At 39.5% G+C, this 24,742-nt stretch overlaps 2 protein-coding genes and 1 pseudogene across 3 annotated transcripts in view; all 3 read left to right on the forward strand.

Annotated features, from left to right (window-relative positions):
- LOC108272222 (zinc finger protein 585A) overlaps positions 1–1,914 on the forward strand; it is a 19,715-nt gene extending 17,801 nt beyond the window's left edge. The window contains exon 4 of the mRNA XM_053683549.1: positions 1–1,914. This exon is cut by the window's left edge and continues 345 nt beyond it. Within this exon, the coding sequence (XP_053539524.1) occupies positions 1–976 (976 nt within the window). The 3' untranslated portion in view covers positions 977–1,914.
- LOC108272243 (zinc finger protein 239) overlaps positions 1–10,457 on the forward strand; it is a 17,440-nt gene extending 6,983 nt beyond the window's left edge. Inside the window, exons 1-3 of one of the 2 annotated variants that reach the window (XM_053683622.1) lie at positions 2,010–3,153; positions 4,751–5,673; positions 8,956–10,457. In XM_053683622.1, the coding sequence (XP_053539597.1) occupies positions 4,829–5,673; positions 8,956–9,676 (1,566 nt within the window). In that variant the 5' untranslated portion in view covers positions 2,010–3,153; positions 4,751–4,828 and the 3' untranslated portion in view covers positions 9,677–10,457. Of the gene's footprint in view, positions 1–2,009; positions 3,154–4,750; positions 6,019–8,955 lie in introns of those variants that run through there. The other variant, XM_053683621.1, reaches the window with a different exon arrangement.
- A 2,175-nt stretch (positions 10,458–12,632) lies between these two features.
- On the forward strand, positions 12,633–23,774 carry LOC108272244 (zinc finger protein 260-like; annotated as a pseudogene).
- The last annotated feature ends 968 nt before the right edge of the window (positions 23,775–24,742 follow it).

The raw sequence follows: 24,742 nt of genomic DNA on the forward strand, positions 1-24,742 counted from the left end.
TGGTCAGCTTAGACAACATCAGCGCATTCACACGGGAGAGAAGCCGTATCCCTGCCTGGACTGTGGGAAGAGTTTTAGGCAAAAGAGTAGTCTCACAAAACATCAGCGCATCCACACAGGAGAGAAGCCGTATAGCTGCTCAGACTGTGGGAAGAGATTTACACAAACTAGTAGCCTCCGCCAACACCGGTGCAAACCGTATAAACTGTATTACTGCATAGAATGTGGAAAGGGTTTTAAACATGACCTTAGTCTCCAGTTACATCAGCGTATTCACAAAGGGAACACGTCGTATGACTGCTCACAGTGTGGCAAGAATTTTACGAGCCTGAGTACTCTTCAGCGACACCATCGCATTCACACGGGAGACAAGCCGTTTAAGTGTTCACAGTGTGGTAAAGGTTTTATAGAGCACTGTAAGCTCATAAACCACCAACGAATTCACACAGGAGAGAAGCCGTACAGCTGTTCACATTGTGAGATGAGTTTTACAGAAAGGAGGTCTCTCCAACAACACCAGCGCATTCACACTGGAGAGAAGCCGTATCACTGCTTAGAGTGTGGGAAACACTTTAATAGAATGACTGCTCTCCGAGTACACCAGCAAACCCACACAGGTCAGAAGCCCTATCACTGTTCTCAGTGTGGGAAGAGTTTTACTACACATAGAAGTTTCCAGCAACATCTGCGCATTCACACAGGAGAGAAACCTTATCAGTGCTCATACTGTCAGAAGAGTTTTACACAATGGGCTACCCTTTATAAACATCAGCGTGTTCACACAGGAGATAAACCGTATCACTGCTTAGAGTGTGGGAAGAGTTTTAATCGATTGGACAGGTTCCATTTACACCAACGCATTCACAGTGGACAGAAGGCCCATTACTGCTCAGAGTGTGGGAGGAGTTTTACTAGCATGAGCCATCTCCAAAAACACCAGAGTATTCACGCTGAGAAAGCATATCACTACGCTTAGTGTGAGAAGAGTTTTAGTAACCAGAGAAACTTTCAGCAACGCAAGCTGATTCACACTGCTGAGAATAAGGACATGATGCAAACTGTATTAAATATACTATTCCAAAGAATTTCACATTCACCAATGAAGGTGCAGGTGTTTTAGGTTTTTTAATCTTAATCCTTGCCCATTCTATGAATATAATCATGCAGATACAGGTCAAAAGCTTCAGTTAATGATCACATCAAACATCAGAATGAAGGAAAAAGAATGATATCTGTGACTTTAACCTGTGGTTTTCACACACAACAGTCTCTAGAGTTGACACAGAATGGTGAGGAAAACCAAAAAACATCCTGTAAGTGGAGGGTTTGCTGGCTGAAATACCTTGTTGAAGAGGAGAGTGACCCGACTGGTCTGAGCTGACAGGATGTCTTTACTAACTCAAATAATCACTCTTTACAACCGTGCTGAGCAGAAAAGCATCTCAGAACGCACGACACATCGAACCTTGAGATTAGATAGCTGCATGAATGTGCATAAAGTTGATGGTGAGTGTATATTTTGTTACATACACTTGTAATTTTTTTTTGGTGTTTTATGTCTGAATAGGTGCTTTTACTTGTTGATTAATTGTTATTGTGTAATTGTAATAATTGTTCAATACTTTTGAGTAGCCATGGATTTAAAGAAATAACAATAACATCAATGAAATTAAACAACAGAACACTAATGGGTTTCATAAATGGAAAAATATAATGGATGTCTGCAGTTGTGCCCAAATTTCTGATGACCCTAAATAATTGTTTTTGAGGATAATTTACCTCAATTAGAAGAGAACCTCAAAGCTAACACCAATCCGTTAAACTTGACTGACAGTTAAAATACTGTGTACTTGCAACCACAATTCCAAAAAAGTTGGGACGCTGTGTGAAATGTCAATAAAAACAATGCAATGATTTGCAAATCTCAAACACGTATGTTATTCACAATAGAACATAGAAAACATATAAAATGTTTAAACTGAGTAAATGTACCATTTTTAAGGAAAAAATAAGGTCATTTTGAATTTGATGGCTGCAACATGTCTCAAAAAAGTTGGGACGGGGCAAGAAAAGGCTGGAAAAGTGAGTGCTAGTAAAAAGAAACAGCTGGAGATTATTTGGCAACAGGTCAGTAAGATGACTGGGTATAAAAAGAGGATCTTAGAGAGGCGGAGTCTTTCAGAAATAAAGATGGGATGGAATCTAGATTGAAGCAGATGTTGCTCTAAAACCTGTATATACCTTTCATCACTGAAGGTGCCTTTCCAGATGTACAAGCTGTCCATTCCATAGGCACTAATGCACCCTCATACCATCAGAGACGCAGGCTTTTGAATTGAGCGTTGATAAAAAGCGGATGGCCAGATAGCCATCTTTAGTTTCGAAGACATGCCGTTTGTTTTTTTTTCCAAAAAAAATTTACATTTTGATTCGTCTGACCACAGAACAGTTTTCCACTTTGCCTCAGTCCATTTTAAATTAACTTGCACGTGTTCTACACATTTTACTTTTGCAAATAACACCATTTTTGATTACCAAACTATTTTCTTACTTCTTACATAATTTCAGACAGTGTAACTCAGCACTGCTGTTGCACAACTAATTGCACACAATACTGAAACACAGTACATGGCTATACAATTCTCTGTACAAAAGTATACAAAAGAGGAGAAAGTTAATCTTCAGCATCAGAGCAGCGTGACGAAAGAACTATGGATGAGATTAAAACTATGTAAGGGCATTTAATGTATAAATGAATTAATTAATTGTTAATTTATTCAGTAGTCGGCTTTAATTTGGTCTGCGTGTGGACCAGCAGTGGTCCCGACCGACTAATATGATCCAGTGGCCCGGTACCTGCTTGCTGTCTGGGGCTATATTAGCAAAACAGCTTTCTGTTGTTATGGTGATTAGGAGCGCTAATACAATGTTCCAATAGGTGTCGCTGTGAGCGTCTACGTCGCGTTCCGCCACACATTCACAGAAATAGAAGAAGACGTGCGGCAGTTTTGCTGATTGATGAACTGAGCTCTCCGACTCTACTAATCATCTTTACATTCAAATATTTCTGACAGGGTTTTACCTCCACAGTTCCATCTGATCCGTTGTGGGTGTATTTGAAGAGGTTAACTGCGTTCTGCTGTAAAGATCAAGGTAAGTTCAACTCGGCTAACAGTGGCTGAATCCTAAATGGATTTCTACTTCCTGTGCTAGGGCACTAGACAGCCTATAAAATAGTGGTGTTTACACACTGTAGTGCACTATATATCCTATCAGGACTCATTTGGAACGCAGCCCTAGTGAAACCTTACAGTGTGTGCGGATAATTGTTCATTAATTGGCTAATTACTAAATTGATGTCAGTTACTCATGTGGTTACAGTACTGATACATAACAGGATGAATAGTTTATAGGTTGATAAACTGAGTCTATAATTATACCTGTCTGTGTGCATTGTGTGAGTCTGTAGGTTGTCAGTGTGGGTCAGCACTGTATTTGGGTAATCTACCACAGTGCATCTATCACTGCTTTGAGGACCAGACATCACTTTGTTTTACCCTGTGGTCAGGTTTGGATTCTCAAATGCCTCATGATGTTTTGAGTGTCACCTGAGTTGTGATCTGACTAGTGAATAGAGGGACACCATTTTAAAAACATGGTTTGAATACTGGTGAGACCATCAGTGATGCAATATAGATATTAACGTCAAACTAACTTGCTTAACGCCATCTAATTCAGTTTGGGATGCCAGCAGTTCAAGAGTGGCTGCTACAGATAATTGAGAGTGAATGAGTCTTGGTTTATTGTGAAATTAGTGAGAAATCTTCCCATGGTTCAGTGGTCACCCCTGTCTCTGAGGTATCAGTTCTGAAAATGTACTATTCTGACAAAGGTAAATGGCACTTACTGAGTGGAGTGGGGGAAAAAACATACAAAGTGCAAGTTCCTATCATAAGTGCAATGAGTGAAAGCTAAAAGTGCTGGTGATGCTCACAGGGAAAAACCAACTTAAAAATTAAGACACCACAGATTTCCCAATATTCAATGAACAAAAACCACTTGTGCAAAAAAAAAAAAAAAAAAAAAAGTACACCCCGCATTGTTATACAATGACATGGTATAACAGATGAGAAGACTGTGAAGGCTGTTCCCAGTTTTGGAGGACAAGGTAGTGACTGCAATACAACCATAGTCACAAACCACTAAATAGAAAGCTCCATGAGGTGTACAGATTATCTGTCTCATACAAGCCAAGAAGTAGAAAAGGGAAGATGACTGTATGACAGTTGAATTTATTGCAACTACTGCATCATTCAGGTATCCAGGTGATCCTCATTCCCTTAGGAGATTAGCAGGGGAGAAATGGAACCTGTATCACATATGCACCAGTTAAGAAAAATAAAAAGAAGCATGATTTTAAAATCTCTGCTGGTTTCTCCCAGTTTCTTATTAATACCTGCAAACCACCCCACCCCTGCCCCCTGCCCCCTGTTCAAGTTCACAGTTCTTGGCCCACATCTAAAGCCAAACCACATTTTGTTTTGGGACATAATTGAATTTAACTTTTACCTAAATTTGGATATGCAGCACATAAGATTTAACAGGTGTCTCCTGAAAACTGAACCAGAACATACCAGTCAGTTTCCAGACAGGAACTCTGATGTGTTTCAGTTCATAAAATTAAGCAGTGTGGTTTTTGTTAAAAATATTGAACTATTGCCCATTTTTACTTTGCTTTTTTCTGATGCAGATATGAGTAGTGCCCTGTCTTCTCGTGTGGTCTTCTTTCCTACGTCCCTCTGTGGGAATATCAAAAGATTCAACTAGGATGAAGTCAGAAGAGATTAAATGTGAGAATCTGGACCCCACAGACAGCTGCAGTATTAGCCAAAGTTCATCTGGTATTTTACACACCAACACTTCTTACAGAAAAAAAGAAACTCACTGCTGCTTACAGTGTGGGAAGAGCTTCAGTCAAAAGTCTCATCTCAGACAACACCAGCGGCTCCATACAGGAGAGAAGCCGTATCTCTGCTCGCAGTGTGGGAAGAGTTTCAGTCAAAACAGTAGTCTCAAAGAACACCAGCGGATCCACACGGGAGAGAAGCCATATCGGTGCTCGCAGTGTGAGAAGAATTTTAGTAGCCAGAGTAATCTTCAGCGACACCAGCGCGTTCACTCGGGAGAGAAGCCGTATCTGTGTTCGCAATGCGGGATTAGTTTTACACAAAGTAACGCTCTCCAAAAACATCAGCGCATTCACACAGGAGATAAACCGTATCGCTGTTTAGAATGTGGGAAAAGTTTTAATCGCGGGGACACTCTCCAACATCACCTGCGCAGTCACACAGGAGAGAAGCCGTATCACTGCTCACGCTGTGGGAAGAGTTTTACTAAGCAAAATAGTCTCCATGTACACCAGCGGATTCACACTGGGGAGAAGCCTTATTACTGTTTACAGTGTGGGAAGACTTTTAACAACCAGAGCAGTCTCCGACAACACCAACGAATTCACACTGGAGAGAAGCCGTATTACTGTACAGAGTGTGGAAAGCATTTTACTAGCCAGAGTAATCTCCTGCGACACCAGCGTGTTCACACAGGACAAAAACCGTACCACTGCTCAAAGTGTGTTAAGAGTTTCAGTCAGAACGGGAATCTTAAAAAACACCAGTGTGTCCAACACAAGCACCTTGACACACCTTGATTTAAAGTAGCAGATGTTTTTAGGGTGACCTTGAGTGTTATATAAAGGTGCTATATAAATGGAACAACTACTTATTCTTATTCTCAATCTTATTATTGAAGTATTTATTTATTTAGGTTGATTTAATATTTAAATAAGACATGTAACCATCATTCTTCAGTTTGGGATTGATTATTTATTTAGGTAGTGTCCAATCTAGACTCCACACATCCATGTCACCGGTTATTCAATAAATCAGAGCCACAAAGAACAGTTTGTGGGATGTATAGATAAAAAACATAAAAATACATTAAAATGAATACTTGGAAATACCTAACGTTTGTTTTTTTGTCTGTCTTGACGTATATTTGCAAGGCAATTATTATTGCACACAGTCTTCTCTGAAAGTATTGGAACACAAGGCCAATTCTGTTTGTGCTATACACTGAGGACATTTGCGTTTGAGATCAAAAGATGAAATGAGACGATAGATCAGAATTTCAGCTTTCGTTTCTTCATATACACATCTAGATGTGGTGAACAACTTGGAACATGCCAACCTTTGGTGGTAGACCATGCAATTTTTAGGTGAGTGAAAGTACTGGAACAGAGTCTTAAAGTAAATAATACTTAACTTTTGGTTGCATAGCCCTTGGACCTGGCATTGCCATTCCTGTAAGATATCACGTTTATGGAAACATGGTAAATACAATGAAGAACTGTTTGTGCAAATATCCAGTCTTGATTCCTGCCCATGGATGACTGTGAAATCATTAGGATTTGACCTTATGATCTCTCTGAGATGGGGTGAAAAGTTTTTTTTCTCTGTTACACCACTCAAAAGCCTGGCTAAACACATTATCTATAGTGCATGATATAATTGGGAATTGGCTTCCATGTTCTATACAACCGATGTTGTCATACTAGGGAAATTTATAGAATTGGCCCAGTTTAAGAATAATTTTGATTGAGGACATACATTTTACCAAAATTGTACATACTCTGCACTTAAATGGACTCTACTGAATTGACAGATTAAAGTAATAATCAGAATATTAAAAGTGGCTGTATTTGGGCATACTAAATTGGTGTTTGATAAATATATATTTAGGCAGTCCAATTTTCATTTTATATATTTATTACGTGTCTGATATTGTTTAATTTAGGTTTATTTCCCTTTGCTAACCGGTTCGTGAGCGCTAATGCAATGTTCCAGTAGGTGTCGCTGTGAGCGTCTAGGTCTCGTTCCGCCACACATTCACAGAAATAGAAGAAGACGTGCGGCAGTTTTGCTGATTGATGAGCTGAGCTCTCCGACTCTATTAATCATCTTTACATTCAAATATTTCTGACAGGGTTTTACCTCCACAGTTCCATCTGATCCGTTGTGGGTGTATTTGAGGAGGTTAACTGCGTTCTGCTGTAAAGATCAAGGTAAGTTCAACTCGGCTAACAGTGGCTGAATCCTAAATGGATTTCTACTTCCTGTGCTAGTGCACTACACAGCCTATAAAATAGTGGTGTTTACACACTCTGTAGTGCACTATATATCCTATCAGGAAGTCAAAACTAGTGAAAAGTTACAGTGTGTGCTGCTAATTATTAACAGATTATCAAATTGCTGCTAATCATGACAATGTTTTAGATCTTTTAAACTTTAGAGTACTCTATGGCTAAGATTACTTATGATTATGTGATATCCTTAGTGAGATACTGAAATAGGTTCATTAATTTGGTCAGTGACGTCATATGTACAAAACTCCAGACATTACAGTGAAGCTGGTTTGGTTTAAGTAGTTAATATGGGATTAATTTCCCGTCAAAAGTATTGCGGTCACGGATCGAAATATAATAAGCGTGAATCAAACGTTTAAAATCACATGCAAAATTATATTGCACAAAACTGAAATATGAATTCAGAGTTTTCTGAATCGCACACACTCGTTTTCCTTGCTTTTCAAAACATTGCAGTTCGGAGTTTCATGTAAATCAAGGCGGGCTTTAGTGCCACCATTGGTCCACTACAGCTCCTCCTCTAGCCAATTAATCGAAGAGGGGAGTTGACGTCACTCCACTGCGACTCATGGCTGTTGTGTTGACGGGTAAAGAAAGATGGATAATCATCAAGCAGCAAATCTCGGTCAATTACATTTTAACATAAATATATAGTTAGTGGATATTGGCTTCGGTGCAAGGAATTAAATGATGGCTTTAAATTGTTAGTTAAATTGTTAATTTCAGAACAACTCAGCTACAGTGTATGTGTATCTTTTTCAATGTTTTTTGTTACAATGTTACATCATTACATTTTTCTCTGACAATTTTGTTACTGTAGGCAGCTTCCTATGTCTGTCCTCTAGCTAACTATAAACAAATAGTTTCTTAACATCAGTAATTTCAGTAGACAGTATCATGGTTACTTACTTCCCATGTGATCGCTTCTCTGTCATTTTCCAGTGAATACTCTCTCACTTGCTTTCACTCATGCTCACTTCTTCAGGCACCCATGACCCTGTCACCAGTTCACCAGTTGTCCACAGTTCCTTGGAGCACTTTTGGTAGGTACTGACCACTGCATACTGGGAACACCCCCACAAGACCTGCCGTTTTGGAGATGCTCTGACCCAGTCGTCCCGCCATCACAATTTGGCCCATGTCAAAGTCGCTCAGATCCTTACGCTTGCCCGTTTTTCCTGCTTCCAACACATCAACTTCCAGAACTGACTGTTTACTTGCTGCTTAAAATATTCCATCTACTGACAGAATTGTAACAAAATAATCAATGTTATTCACTTCACCTGTCAGTGGTTATAATGTTCTGGTTGATTGGTGTGTGTGTGTGTGTGTGTGTGTGTTGTAAGTGGTGGTGATGATTGCACAATTATGTGGCTGAGAAGTTCTCCAGGCAGGTACAATCAAAGAAGGAGCATGATACCAAGATCTTTCATTGGCATCGTCCAAATTCCCTCCAGAACACACCAATCAGATTTGAGACAGGAATATTATTATATAACTCTGTTTTTATTTATTGGTTTATTTGGATAAAAGACTGAAATATGGAGCAATTTTTGCCTTTTGCAGATTTGAGTGGTGTCCAGTCTCCTCTTGTCCTCTTTCCTACACATCATAAGTTAACCTGCACAAGAATATCAAGAGTTAGAAGCTATTATGAAGTCAAAAGGGATTAAATCTGAGTATCTGAAACCCATGGAGAGCTGCAGTAGTGAACAAATCTCATCTAATACTTTACACTCTAAGATCTCTCATAGACGAGTGCGGAAAAAAAATCACCACTGCTCAGTGTGTGGAAAGAGTTTCGATCGAGAGAGTTTTCTCAGAATGCATCAGCGGATTCACACCGGAGAGAAACCGTATCACTGCTCACAATGTGGGAAGAGTTTCAGTCAAAAGAGTCATGTCAAACAACACCAGCGCATTCACACAGGAGAGAAGCCATATCGATGCTCGGAGTGTGGGAAGACGTTTACCTGCCAGAGAAACCTCCAGCGACACCAGCGCATACACAGCGGGGAGAAACCTTTTCAGTGCTCAGAGTGTGGAAAAACGTTTACATACCAGGATCACCTCCAGCGACACCAGCGCATACACACAGGAGAAAAGCCGCATCAGTGCCCACATTGTGGGAAGAGCTTTAGTGAGACGTTTCTTCTCATAAATCACCTCCGAGTTCATACAGGAGAGAAACCATATCAGTGCTCAGAGTGTGGGAAGAGTTTTACACAAAAGTCTAGTCTGAAAGGACATCAACGCATTCACACTGGAGAGAAACCATATAACTGCTCACAGTGTGCAAAGAATTTTACTACCTCGCATAGTCTCCGAAAACACCAACGCATTCACACTGGAGATAAACCGTATTACTGCTCACAGTGTGCAAAGAATTTTACCACCCTGCGTAGTCTCCGAAAACACCAGCACGTTCACACAGGAGAGAAAACCAGACTGCTCGTAGAGTGGGAAGAGTTGTAGGACACGAGGAAATTTACATCAACAAAATGACATTTACTCAGCTGAGAATGGGGACATTATTGAAATTTTCATTAGAAAATGTGGAAATGAACTCGTTTTATTCCAAATGTTTATTTTGAGTCAAATGGGATCATTTAACTCCTTCTGTTGGAATGTTTTTATATTCTTTGCTATGTACTTGAGGGGGCAGTGGTGTTTATCACTATGAAACTATGAATTTTAGAGTGTGTGGAAAGTAAAAGGTAGGCCTGTGTGATATTGCATTTTTATTGTCATTACATCACATTACACTGCATTAGTATGCAGTGAAATTTATTTAGTCAATTATATTACCCTGTCTGATAACCTTTTATTATTACTGCATTCCCAAATTGGCTATAACAAGATATTACTTCTTATGTTGGCAGTATGGTCAAATAATTTGTGAAGAGTTGTTATACCTTTGAACAGTCATGTGAAATTGTATATTTTGGTAATTAAAAAAGGCCTGTGTGAAATATTTTTTGCTATTTTCCATGATTAGGATTCAATCATTTAAGATCAGTTCCGTGTGATTTTGCTAACTCATGTTCTCATGATGTTTTTGGGTTTCTGTCCTTGATTGTTTTTGTCTCTTTTGTCTTATGTTTTCCTTAACTAGCTTTGGGTATGTTGCTTGCATGTACATATGAGTATAAAAGCCAACTGTATCCAACTTGCGTTTAGACTAAGATTGAGACCACGAAACAATGTAGTGCCCAGAGTGTCTCTGTGCACATAATAAACCCTCTCTTTGTCTATACCCTGGCTCTTGGTCTGCTGATTCTTCATGCATCTTACTTCTGGTGAAGCTGAAGCATTTTGATCATCCAGAAAAGATTTACATCACCAGGATATGGATGAATCTGTGAACATTTGTTAGCAGGGACGTAGCCAGACCATTTACAAAGAAGTGGCCAGGTTAGACCCAGTGACTCTGTTGGGGTGGCAATAGAAGGTGGGACAAAACACTAATCTTCATCTGTGGAAAATAACAATGTGACTTCCCCTGTCTGTGTATGGCGTGAGTTTGATCTTCACTCAACATAAAAAGCACACTATAAATCTATAGAAAAATTCACATCTGACAAAAGTTCACACTCTTCATTCTCAACACAAACTCTGTTACCCATAATCCTCTGCAACTACTAACCGCTATGGACTCCATTTCGCTCATCACACTACTACTAACACCATCACATGATCAGTCACATGACTCATCCATTGTCACATTTGTTGACATCACACAGTGACATCTTCATTGTGGTCAGGACCAGGGACCAGGCTTTGTGTTAGCTAGCTAATGTTTCTTCTTCTTCACCACTGAATGATGATGAAATCTCCATGATTAAATAATCATCTAAATTACCTTACTAATGGCTTTGATTAGCGCACTAATAATAATCATGATAATATTTTACTATGGTGGTAAAAGGGGCCCCTGATCATTAGGAACAAGATGAGGGAACGGTGCCCACCATTCAAATAAAATCAGTGAAATTAAACAACAGTTACAACACTATTATAGATTTTATTAATGGAATAATAAAAATGGATGTTTTTTAAACAACATCCTCCAACATCCATAAATATAATAATCCTTTAAACTTATCAGCTAGATAAAATACTGTGTGCTTACATTTCCATTGCAAGAAGAGCACATGGCTTCCCTTTTATGGCCTTTTCTAACCCTGCAGGCTATGTCAGTCCTCTTGGTTTGAGAGTGATTCAGTAATATACACTTTCCTGCCTCTTCACTGCAAGTGATAATGTAAGAATTTTTAAGAGGGTCCAATGCTGTCTATTTCAAGTTATTTAAAAAAATACAGAATAAATTCAAGAACACATGAAAATATTTAACTGTCTCTAAAAAAAAAAGAAAAGAAAAAAGAATTCCTTCATTTGGTACCTGGTAAGATTCAGGCCTTTGTAATAATGACCTTATGAAAAGCTTCATCTTTTTGCTTTCCTCTTGAAGCTACTCTTATTGACTATAAAATAAAACTCTCTTTATCATTACTTCAATAATGAAGCCCTGAGCGGTCATGCATTATTATTTTCCTTTCTTGTTTTCTCGTGATCTCGACTTCCATCGTCCCGAAATGAATGTGATTCTCAATGGGTTTTGGTTAAATGCCTGAAATAAAGTCTGTGGTTAACACAATCTCAAGATATGTTCACATTTTATACTATGACATAAAATACATCAGTAATACCCCACTCAGAATTTAAAAAAAAAAAAAAAAAAAAAAAAAAAAAAAAAAAAAAAAAAGCTTTTATGTGTCTTGAAAAAGACGGTTCTAACAAGTGGCTAGATTTTACCACAGAGGTTGTCACAGACATTAAACGTCATCATTCCGAACAGTAAATCTCATCTACTACAGCCTCGTTATGTTTATATTCACACTCTTGCAAACTATTCCAACTCAAACTTTCCAACTTGTAGATTTATCAATGTATAGTATTTTCCAATTGTATTTTGTTTAAAGAAAGAAGAAGAAGAAGAAGAAGAAGAAAAACAGTTATCGGATGAATAGTGGTGGTGACGTTGAAGTCATGCGACCGTGGCGTAGTTCATTTATAGCTTTAACTTTAGCTTTTTTACTTCTGGCGAGTGTATACGCTTCAAAGTCTTATGAATCTTATCGTAATGAACGGAACACGTAAGAATCATAAACTTTTGTTGGTCACAGAGTTTATTTTTAGCAGTAATCCAAAAGCCAATGGGAAAATCCTATTGGCTTTGTGTCGAGGGAACCGGGGTGATGCTAACTTCTGGCGTGGTCTACAAAAATACCTAATTCCTGCAGGACTGACTTCCACGTTAGTGTCTGACACTTGAGAAGGGGACACACACCCCTCTCTCTTAATGTGGAGATAAAGTCCACCTCTACAGCTGGCAGTTATTACATTTATGATGGAGAAGACACCAACATGCATGTAACACCAGTCCCATTCACAAAGCGCGAGATTCTCTCAGGATAAAATTACATCGTGAGAAAACAGCTTTTAGTTATTGTCGAGATCACGAGAAAACAACAGAAAAAACCCATTAATAACGCATTGCCGTTGTAGTGACAAATGACCATCTTGTCACTTAAGAGGTGTTTCCGACGCGTGAGATCCGAACAAGACACACTCCAGTCTAGTACTGCTTTTATCCGTTTTATTTATCACAAAGCTCGTAGATGTCCTCTTAAACTCACAGTAATCCCACCAACTTGCTTCCACCTGCACATGTCCTGACACGGTCAAAAGTGTGCGATATTGTTTAATTTGGTTAATATTATTTCCCCCTTTGCTAACCGGTTCATGAGCGCTAATGCAATGTTCCAGTAGGTGTCGCTGTGAGCGTCTAGGTCGCGTTCCGCCACACATTCACAGAATTAGAAGAAGACGTGCGGCAGTTTTGCTGATTGATGATCTGAGCTCTCCGACTCTACTAATCATCTTTACATTCAAATATTTCTGACAGGGTTTTACCTCCACAGTTCCATCTGATCCGTTGTGGGTGTATTTGAGGAGGTTAACTGCGTTCTGAAGGTAAGTTCAACTCGGCTAATAGTGGTTGAATACTAAATGGATTTCTACTTCCTGTGCTAGTGCACTACACAGCCTATAAAATAGTGGTGTTTGCACACTCTGTAGTGCACTATGTATCCTATCAGGACTCATTTGGAACGCAGCCCTAGTGAAACCTGACTGTGTGCGCAGATAATTATTCATTCATTACTACATTGATGCTAATCATAATCTGGTTTCATTTTATTAATGCAAACGCTGATTGAGCGGTTTATAATAATATAATTTCGTATTAGTTTAGTTTTATATACGGATCAAGTTTAAATTGCTTGTTTACATTTACAGCATTTAACAGACGCGTTTAAAGTACACCTATTTTGAGCCTTTTTACAAGATGTAATATAAGTCTCAGGTGTCCCCAGAATGTGTCTGAAGTTTCAGCTCAAAATGGGGAAAATGCCATGCTGAAAATGCCCCTTTTTGGCTGTAAGCAAAATCACGCTGTTTTCCTGTGTGTGTCTCTTTAAATGCAAATGAGCTGCTGCGCTCCGCCCCCTTTCCGGAAAGAGGGTTGTGCCTTTACAGCTCGTGCTTCAGATACTAAAATGGTTCGCCCAAAACGTACAGTTTTTACAATCACCTTAGTGTACTGTACATAATAGAGGTCCAGTTATGAATTACACAGACAGTGAGCGTTTTCGGGTTAAAAATAAAAACGTCGACATAGCTCTGCTCTCCGTGAATACAATCAGAGACAGTGGTAACTTGCTAACAAGCTCATCCGGAAAGGTGATTAGCAAATATTCTCAAAATACAAAGTGCGATACTTACGTCTTCTGTATATGAACCTGGGTCACGGTTAGCAGGATCTTGGTTTCCAGATACACTTCTGAATGGCTGCCATGAATGGTGTCCTATCCAGGGTGTATTTTTGCTTTAATGTCCAGTGTTCCCAGAATATATATAAAATATCTTGTTATAAAGGGTAATAAAGTGATGGTTGTCAGTATAGTATCAAGTCAAGTACCTGGCTGAGAAGTGGTTCATGACCAAAACTGCATCACCAACCCAAGGTCTGATTTTCAGCTTAATAGAATATAGAAAACTGGTTTATTTGGTTAAAATATTAGATCAATAATTTTTGCCTTTCTCTGATGCAGATTTGAGGGGTGTCCTGTCTCCTCCTGTTGTCCTCTTTCCTACACATCATAACTTAACTTCCACAAGAATATCAAGCATTTCAACTATGATGAAGTCAGAAGAGATTAAATGTGAGGCTCTGGAACCTGTGGAGAGCTGCAGTAGTGAACAAATCTCTGATACTTTCCACTCTAAGATCTCGCACAGACAAGTGCGGGAAAAAAATCACCACTGCTCAGTGTGTGGAAAGAGTTTCGATCTAGAGAGTTTTCTCAGACAGCATCAGCGGACTCACATCGGAGAGAAACTGTATCACTGCTCACAATGTGAGAAGAGGTTTAGTGAGACACGTCTTCTCAAAAATCACCTCAGAGTTCATACAGGAGAGAAACCGTTTCACTGCGTAGAGTGTGGGAGGAGTTTTACACAAAAGTGTAGTCTCCAAGTACATCGACGCATTCACACTGGAGAGAAACCGTATCAATGCTCAGACTGTGGGAAGAGTTTTACACGAAAGGGTCATCTACAACAACACCAGCGCATTCACACTGGGGAGAAACCGTATCACTGCCTAGAATGTGGGAAGAGTTTTACACAAAAGTCTAGTTTCCAAGTACATCAACTCATTCACACCGGAGAGAAACCGTATTACTGTCTAGAGTGTGGGAAAAGTTTTAGTCGAGAGGACACTCTCCAAATACACCAACGCATTCACACTGGAGAGAAGCCGTATCACTGCTCACAGTGTGCAAAGAATTTTACTACCCTTAGTAATCTCCGAAAACACCAGCGCATTCACACTGGAGAGAAACCGTATCACTGCTCACAGTGTGAAAAGAATTTTGCTAGCGTGAGTAATCTCCGGCAACACGAGCGCTCTTGGGAAGAGTTTTAGGACACACAGTAATTTTCAGTAACACAAGTACATTAACAAAGCTGAAAAGGAGGACATGATATAATTTTTAAGAAAGTGTGGGAATTAACTAGTTTTATTCTAAATGCTTATTTTGAGTCAAATTAACCACTTTCTCAACTTAAAAAAAATATTTTGTACATTCTTGCTAAAGTTTCCTCAAAAAGTGTTTGAACATTAGGCCACACTTAATGTATGGTTTTCACTGCAGTAGAAAACAATATTTGGAAGGGTTTCAAGAAAAAAGCCTCTACTCTCATCCAAAAACAAACTCGAGCATCTTCAGTTTGCCAGACACTACTGGAACTTCGAATGGGATCGGGTTCTATGGTCAGATGAAACCAAAATAGAGCTTTTTGGTAATAAACACCAGAGGTGGTTTCGGCGCACACAGAGAGGTAGCCATATGGAAAAGTACCTCATGCCCACGGTTAAATATGGTGGTGGATCTTTAATGTTTTGGGGCTGTTTTTCTGCTAGAGGACCTGGTCATTTTGTTAGGATACATGGCATCATGGACTCTCTCAAACATCAACAGATATTAAATGAAAACCTGACTGCCTCTGCCAGAAAGCTTCAAATGGGCCGTGGTTGGATCTTCCAGCAAGACAATGATCCAAAACATAATCAAAATCAACACAAAAATGGTTTAGTGACCACAATATCAAGGTCCTGCCATGTCCATCACAGTCCCTTGACCTGAACCCCATAGAAAATCTGTGGGGTGAACTGAAGAGGAGAGTCCACCAGCATGGACCTCGAAATGTGAAGCATCTGGAGAGATTCTGTGTGGAGGAATGTTCTCAGATCCCTTTCCATGTATTCTCCAACCTCATCAGGCATTATAGGAGAGAACTGAGAGCTGTTATCTTGGCAAAGGGTGGTAGCACAAAGTATTGACTAAAAGGGTGTCAATAATTGTTGCACACCTATTTTTTACAAACCTGTGTTGTGTTTGCAATTGTTTAATATCCATGAGAGCAGAGTATTTTTGTGAATGTTTATTTTAACTAAAGATCAAACGGTTACACAGTAAAGACAATTTTTCACAGCCCTCTTTGCTCATATTTACCAAGGGAGCCAATATTAGTGGAGGGCACTGTGTATCTGTCTAGCTATCTGTCTGCCTATCTGTCTGTCTAAACATACATACATACATGGCCGTCGCTAGTGGGGTGAAAATTGGTGACAATTATAGGGGCCCCAACTGCCCAGGGGGGCCCACTCAATCCAGTAGCTATGCTATATAGGTCCCAACTATATCAATAATTATACTATATGTATATTACAGCTTGTGTTCAGCTTGAGCGTTTAATGAAAACCACAAAAAACATGCAATTTCATGAAGAAGTTTACCAAATATTTCCTTTCCCCACACTAAAAATGGTTATTAATTATTCTGATGGTTATTAATTTCATCTCAGTCAGTGACAAACAGCAGAAGGACCCAATAAAATTGTAAGTCAGCTATTGTACATCACTAATCAAAGTTGTGGCTGCTCTGAGAACAGCTGAAGTTAGAATTAAAGTGGAAGAACTGGAGACTGAGTGGAAATATCCGGCGGGGCCTGGGGGACATGAATTTGGGTACCAGAATCGTAATGAAAAGGCAGAGAGAGAGAGAGAGAGAGGACAGGAGAACTGCTGGATCCCAGTCTGTCAAGACCTTCTTTAACAAGGTCAGTGCACTGTAGTCAGTGTGATGGGATGCCATGCCCTGATCATTTCGTCCCCTGGTTTACTTTAGTACCTAATAGCTGCCACCCGTGGGCCCCTGCCTTTACCGGCACATTTTCTCAGTACTGTTCTAGTGCGCACTGACCGGACGATTACATGGTCAAAGTCTCCGTCTTTTTGCGCTATTATGTAAATAGAGTTGTTTTGTATAACGTGGAAAATGGATGTGTGTAACAAGGATTACAGACTGCTGAGGTGATTATATTATTGTTATAAGATAACAATACTGTCAAGAAATACATGAAAACAACTCACTTCTCTTGGATGGATACGTTTATCAGCTTTTATTTATATATATATATATATATATATATATATATATATATATATATATATATATATATATATATATATATATATGCAGTAGCAGTAGCATATTATTTTCAGAAAAAATGAAGACAATGAGTAATATAAGTGGTTTTATTTGACTGCATTCTTTTCAATTTCTGAATGTTTACTTCAGCTGTTCGACACCAGACTGATTGGAAAGACTTTTTATTATATTACTGATACTTTTTATTTGTTTAATTTGATTCATAAAATAATGTTATTATTTTATTAGTTTGATTTAAATAATTGAGTAAGCACTTACGAAACAATGTTTAATAAGAAGTTATTAACGGCTTAATGAACTTAAAATTATAACTATTAAAACCATTAAAAAAAACTAGCCCGTTAAAAGTTTACATACCCTTGATTCTTAACACTGTGTGTCGTTACCTGGATGAACCACGACTGTGTTTATGTTTTGTGATAGTTGTTCATGAGTTCCTTGTTTGTCCTGAGCAGTTAAACTGCCCACTGTTCTTCAGAAAAATCCTCCAGGTCCTGCACATTCTTTACTTTTCCAGCATATTCTGCATATTTGACCCCTTTCCAACAGCGGCTATATGATGATCAGATCCATCTTTTCACACTGAGGACGACTGAGAGACTTGTACACGACTATTACATAAGCTGCAAATATTCACTCATGCTCCAGAAGGCAACACGATACATTAAAATCCAGGGGGGTGTAAACTTTTGAACAGGATGATCAGTGTAAATTGTTATTATTTTGTCTTCTGTGATACATGTAACTATCTTACTTAGTGTCTGAAGGGCAGTGCTAAATTTGAAAAAAAAATTATCATACAGATCCTAACTGTCAATCAGCAGCATCATTTTATATTAATTATAATAAAAATATGATCTACTGCCCGGGGAAGAGACAATCTGGTTCAGTACTTTATTCTACACTTTAAAAATTTTATAAGTGTGCGATATTGTTTAATTTGGTTAATATTGTTTTTTTCCCCCTTTGCTAACCGGTTCATGAGCGCTAATGCAATGTTCCAATAGGTGTCGCTGTGAGCGTCTAGGTCTCGTTCCGCCACACATTCACAGAAATAGAAGAAGACGTGCGGCAGTTTTGCTGATTGATGAGCTGAGCTCTCCGACTCTACTAATCATCTTTACATTCAAATATTTCTGACAGGGTTTTACCTCCACAGTTCCATCTGATCCGTTGTGGGTGTATTTGAAGAGGTTAACTGCGTTCTGCTGTAAAGATCAAGGTAAGTTCAACTCGGCTAACAGTGGCTGAATCCTAAATGGATTTCTACTTCCTGTGCTAGTGCACTACACAGCCTATAAAATAGTGGTGTTTACACACTCTGTAGTGCACTATATATCCTATCAGGACTCATTTGGAACGCAGCCCTAGTGAAACCTTACAGTGTGTGCATATAATTATTCATTCATTACTACATTGACGCTAATCATATTTTTTTGCTAATCATAATGTTTTATTTTATTAATGTAAACGCTGATTGAGCGGCTTAAATAATAATATAATTTGGTATTAGTTTAGTTTTGTAGACACATACCATCTACCCAAACATTGTTGCAGACCAAGTACACCCCTTCATAGCAATGTCATTCCCTAATGGTAGTGGACTCTTTCAGCAGGTTAAAGCGCTCTGCCACACTGCAAACATTGTTCAGTTTGAGGAACATGACAAAGAGTTCAAGGTGTTGACTCGGCCTCCAAATTCCCTAGCTCTCAATCAGATCGAGCATCTGTGGGATGTGCTGGATGAACAAGTCTGATCTATGGACGCCCCACCTCAAAACTTGCAGGATTGAAAGGATCTGCTGCTGAGGTCTTGCTTCCAAATACCGTAGCACACCTTCAGAGTTCTTATGGAGTCCATGCCTTGATGCACCAGAGCTGTTTTGGTGGCACAAGGGGGACCTACACAGTATTAGACAGGTGGTTTTAATATTATGGCTGATCTGTGTATATTTCAGGGCTGAGCAAGAGTGCAGCAAACACACTGTTGGGACAGGGAATATACCCAGGGTACTAGTGTCCACACCCAGAAGTGGTGACTCAGATCCGAGAGATGTTGGGAAGACGTTCTCTGACCATTCTTGCCACAATGCACAATTGCTCACGGCATGTGGGCCCCGAGATGATTAGCAGGATCTTGGTTTCCACTAGTGCATTCTGTGGATTTGCTTCCTTGTGCTTAAGGAGGAGTGAAATAGAACACTATTTCCGTATGTGACAGTGGTTTTATAAACCATGGATAACTGAAAGGTGTTCCTTGTCATTTGGAAATGGCGTTAACCTGGAAAATGTTCCAGACAGAGATGTTATATATATTGTGAATACATGTCCTACATCACTGTGCCATCATATCTGTTAATTACTGATGAGGTTCACAGAAGCAATAATAGAAACATAACTAGTGATTCTTTGTGTTTAGTTTTGTTTTCAATGTTTTCCATTTGAAAGGAAATGTACACAACACAAAATTAATATGCTTTTGCAATAGTGTTTTGTCTAAAATTAAAATGACAAAAACAGTTCTAATCTGTTATGTACAGGATTGCGTAGTGGTAGTTTGAATTTGCACAATGGCTTCCGAATAGGGCAAAACATGGGAGATCAAGTTCAAATCCTGATGATCCTGATCTGTAGCCTGTATTCCAGAGAGCAAAATTGGCTGTACTATCTGGGTGGAAGGGACGGCATACTCTCTTTCCTCTATCAATTGCAGTGACCTCGCAGATGTCCAAATAAATTATGGGCATCTGTAAACTCATGTACGCAGAAGAGGGCAGATAGTACTATCCTCCGAGTGCGTTACGCTTCCCCGTGACACAGCATGAGCAACAGTCCAAAACAATGCTGAGGTTGGCTTTACGTGTCTTGGAGGAAGCATGTGTTTGCCCTTTGCCCACCTTCCCTGGTTGGTAGTTGTTATGTGATAGAGGAGAGTTAAGTAGTGTGTGCAAGTTTGCAAGACAATATTGGCAAAATTTTATAAATTTTTTTCAAAGAATGTTTGAATTATAGCAGATGCACTTCTGAATGGCTGCCATGGAATGGTGTCCCATCCAGGGTGTGTTTTTGCCTCAACGCCCAGTGTTCTCAGAATATATATAAATTCATGAGTTATAAAGGGTAATAAAGTGATGGTTGTTGGTATGGTGTAACGGAAAGTACCTGGCTGAGAAGTGGTTCATGACCAAAGCAGAATCACCAACCCAAGTTCTTTCACAAGATCTTTGTCTTGCCTTTTTCTCCAGAACACAGCAGTCGGTTTCAGACAGGAAAGTTACAGTATCTCACAAAAGTGAGTACACCCCTCAAATTTTTGTAAATATTTGATTATATCTTTTCATGTGACAACACTGAAGAAATGACACTTTGCTACAATGTAAAGTAGTGAGTGTACAGCTTTTGCAACAGTGTAAATTTGCTGTTCCCTCAAAATAACTCAACACACAGCCATTAATGTCTAAACTGCTGGCAACAAAAGTGAGTACACCACTAAGTGAAAATGTCCAAATTGGACCCAAAGTGTCAATATTTTGTGTGGCCACCATTATTTTACAGCACTGCCTTAACCCTCTTGGGCATGGAGTTCACCAGAGCTTCACAGTTTGCCACTGGAGTCCTCTTCCACTCCTCCATGATGACATCACGGAGCTGGTGGATGTTAAAGACCTTGTGCTTCTCCACCTTCCATTTGAGGATGCCCCACAGAGGCTCAATAGGGTTTAGGTCCGGAGACATGCTTGGCCAGTCCATCACCTTCACCCTCAGCTTCTTTAGCAAGGCAGTGGTCATATTGGAGGTGTCTTTGGGGTCGTTATCATGCTGGAATACTGCTCTGCGGCGCAGTCTCCGAAGGGAGGGGATCATGCTCTGCTTCATGTCACAGTACATGTTGGCATTCATGGTTCCCTCAATGAACTGTAGCTCCCCAGTGCCGGCAGCACTCATGCAGCCCCAGACCATGACCATGCTTGGCTATAGGCAAGACACACTTGTCTTTGTACTCCTCACCTGGTTGCCGACACACATGCTTGACACCATCTGAACCAAATAAGTTTATCTTGGTCTCATCAGATCACAGGACATGGTTCCAGTAATCCATGTCCTTAGTCTGCTTGTCTTCAGCAAACTGTTTGCAGGATTTCTTATGCATCATCTTTAGAAGAGGCTTCCTGGGACGACAGCCATGCAGACCAATTTGATGCAGTGTGCGGCGTATGGTCTGAGCACTGACAGGCTGACCCCCCACCCCTTCAACCTCTGCAGCAATGCTGGCAGCACTTATACGTCTATTTCCCAAAGACAACCTCTGGATATGACGCTGAGCACGTGCACTCAGCTTCTTTACTCGACCATGGTTAGGCCTGTTCTGAGTGGAACCTGTCCTGTTAAACCGCTGTATGGGCTTGGCCACCATGCTGCAGCTCAGTGTCAGGGTCTTGGCAATCTTCTCATAGCCTAGACCATCTTTATGTAGAGCAACAAATCTTTTTTTTTTTCAGATCCTCAGAGAGTTCTTTGCCATGAGGTGCCATATTGAACTTCCAGTGACCAGTATGAGTGAGTGTGAGAGTGATGACACCAAATTTAACACACCTGCTCCCCATTCACACCTGAGACCTTGTAACACTAACAAGTCACATGACACCGGGGATGGAAAATGGCTAATTTGGCCCAATTTGGACATTTTCACTTAGGGGTGTACTCACTTTTGTTGCCAGCGGTTTAGACATTAATGGCTGTATGTTGAGTTATTTTGAGGGGACAACAAATTAACACTGTTACACAAGCTGTACACTCACTACTTTACACTGTAGCAAAGTGTAATTTCTTCAGTGTTGTCACATGAAAAGATATAATAAAATATTTACAAAAATGTGAGACGTGTATTCACTTTTGTGAGATACTGTATTTTGTAGTTCTGATTTTCAGCTTAATAGAATGTAGCAAAATGGTTTATTTGGTTAAAATACTAAATCAATATGTTTGCCTTTTTCTGATGCAGATTTGAGGGGTGTCCTGTCTCCTCCTGTTGTCCTCTTTCCTACACATCATAACTTAGTCTCCATAATAATGTCAAGTATTTCAACTAAGATGAAGTCAGAAGAGATTAAATGTGAGGATCTGGAACCTGTGGAGGGCTGCAGTAGTAAACAAATCTCTGATACTTTCCACTCTAAGATCTCTCGCAGGCGAGTGCAGAAAAAAAATCACCACTGCTCAGTGTGTGGAAAGAGTTTTGTTCGAGAGAGTTGTCTCAGACAGCATCAGCGGACTCACACCGGAGAGAAACCGTATCAGTGCTCACAATGTGGGAAGAGTTTCAGGCAAAAGGGTCATGTCAAACAACACCAGCGCATTCACACAGGAGAGAAGCCATATCGATGTTCAGACTGTGGGAAGAAGTTTACCTGGCAGAGGAACCTCCAGCGACACCAGCACATTCACGCAGGAGAGAAACCGTATCAGTGTTCACATTGTGAGAAGAGGTTTAGTGAGACACGTCTTCTCATAAATCACCTCCGAGTTCATACAGGAGATAAACTGCATCACTGCTCAGAGTGTGGCATGAGTTTTACGCAAAAGAGTAATCTCCAAAGACACCAACGCATTCACACAGGAGAGAAGCCGTATCACTGCTCAGACTGTGGTATGAGTTTTACACAAAAGTCTAGTCTCCAAGGACATCAACGTGTTCACAATGGAGAGAAACCGTATTACTGCTCACAGTGTGCAAAGACTTTTACTACCATAAGTAGTCTCCGAAAACATCAGCGCACTCATACAGGAGCGAAACCGTGTCACTGTTCAGAGTGTGGGAAGAGTTTTAGTCGAGAGGACACTCTCCAAATACACCAACGCATTCACACTGGAGAGAAACCGTATTACTGCCTAGAGTGTGGGAAGTGTTTTAATCAAGAGGGCACTCTCCAAATACACCAACGCGTTCACACTGGAGAGAAACCGTATTACTGCTCACAGTGTGCGAAGAATTATACTACCGTGAGTAATCTCCGAAAACACCAGCGCATTCACACTGGAGAGAAACCGTATCACTGCCTAGAGTGTGGGAAAAGTTTTACACAAAAGTCTAGTCTCCAAGTTCATCAACGCATTCACACAGGAGAGAAAAAACCTATCACTGCCTAGAGTGTGGAGAGAGTTTTAGTCGAAAGGACAGTCTTCAAATACACCAACACGTTCACACTGGAGAGAAATCGTATCATTGCTCGCAGATTGAGAAGTATTTTAGGACACACAGTAATTTTCAGCAACACAAGCATATTAACAAAGCTGAAAATAAGGATGTTATAATTTTTAACCAAGTGTGGGAATTTCCGTGTTTTATTCTAAATGCTTGTTTTGTGTCCAATTAACCACTTTATTTAATGTTTTGGAATGTTTTGCAGACTATTGATAAAGATTCTCCAAAAACATTTGAACATTAAGCTACAATTTATGCATTTCACTGCAGTAGAAAACAATATTTCAAACCAAGGGGCATGTACAGTGCCCTCCAATAATATTGGCACTCTTGGTAAATATATGAGAAAAGAAGGCTGTAAAAAATGGTCTTTATTGTTTACCGTTTTGATCTTTTGTTAATAAAAAAAATACTCCGCTCTCAGGGATATCAAACAATTGCAAACACAACACATGTTTATGCAAGAAAATATCTTTAGCACCCCTTTGAATTCATATTGGAGAAATATATTTGAACTATTTTCCCATTAATATTTTACATTGTTTTAGTATACCTGGGTGACCAGGAAAAGGAAATTGTTCACTCATGACTTCCTGTTTCACAGGGGTATAAATATGAGGTAACACATAGGCCAAATTCCCTTAGTCACTCATAACAATGGGTAAGACCAAGGAATATAACTGTGATGTGCGACAAAGGGTTGTTGAGCTTCACAAAATGGGAAGTGTCTATAAGAAAATAGCACAAGCATTGAAAATGTATGGAGCGCCCCTAGTGTAAATACAGCATTAATAATACATTAATAATGTGTATTGACTGAACATAGAACCAAGTACAAGTGAATATATTTTTAAAAAATTTTCTCCCGTTAAAGCCCGCGGAAGCCAATCTTTGGGAAACGCAGGTCATCAGCGCTTTATAGTAAAGGAGTCAATAAGGGACTGTCTAAAAAGTGCATGACCTGGGCAACTGTATAAGATTTTTATGTCACAATAAGTCTAATATGTGTAATAAAAACGTACATCATTAATAATATATATGCTATAAAAACTAATTCATTATCCATACTGTATCCTAACACTGCAATAAATTAGATATCCTGTGAAGTGGACAACTATACACTTAGTAGAATCTTATACAGTTGCCCAGGTCATGCACTTTTTAGACGATCCCTTACTGACTCCTTTACTGATGACCTGT

The sequence above is a fragment of the Ictalurus punctatus genome, chromosome 11 (genome assembly GCF_001660625.3).
Source record: "Ictalurus punctatus breed USDA103 chromosome 11, Coco_2.0, whole genome shotgun sequence".
NCBI lineage: Eukaryota > Metazoa > Chordata > Actinopteri > Siluriformes > Ictaluridae > Ictalurus > Ictalurus punctatus.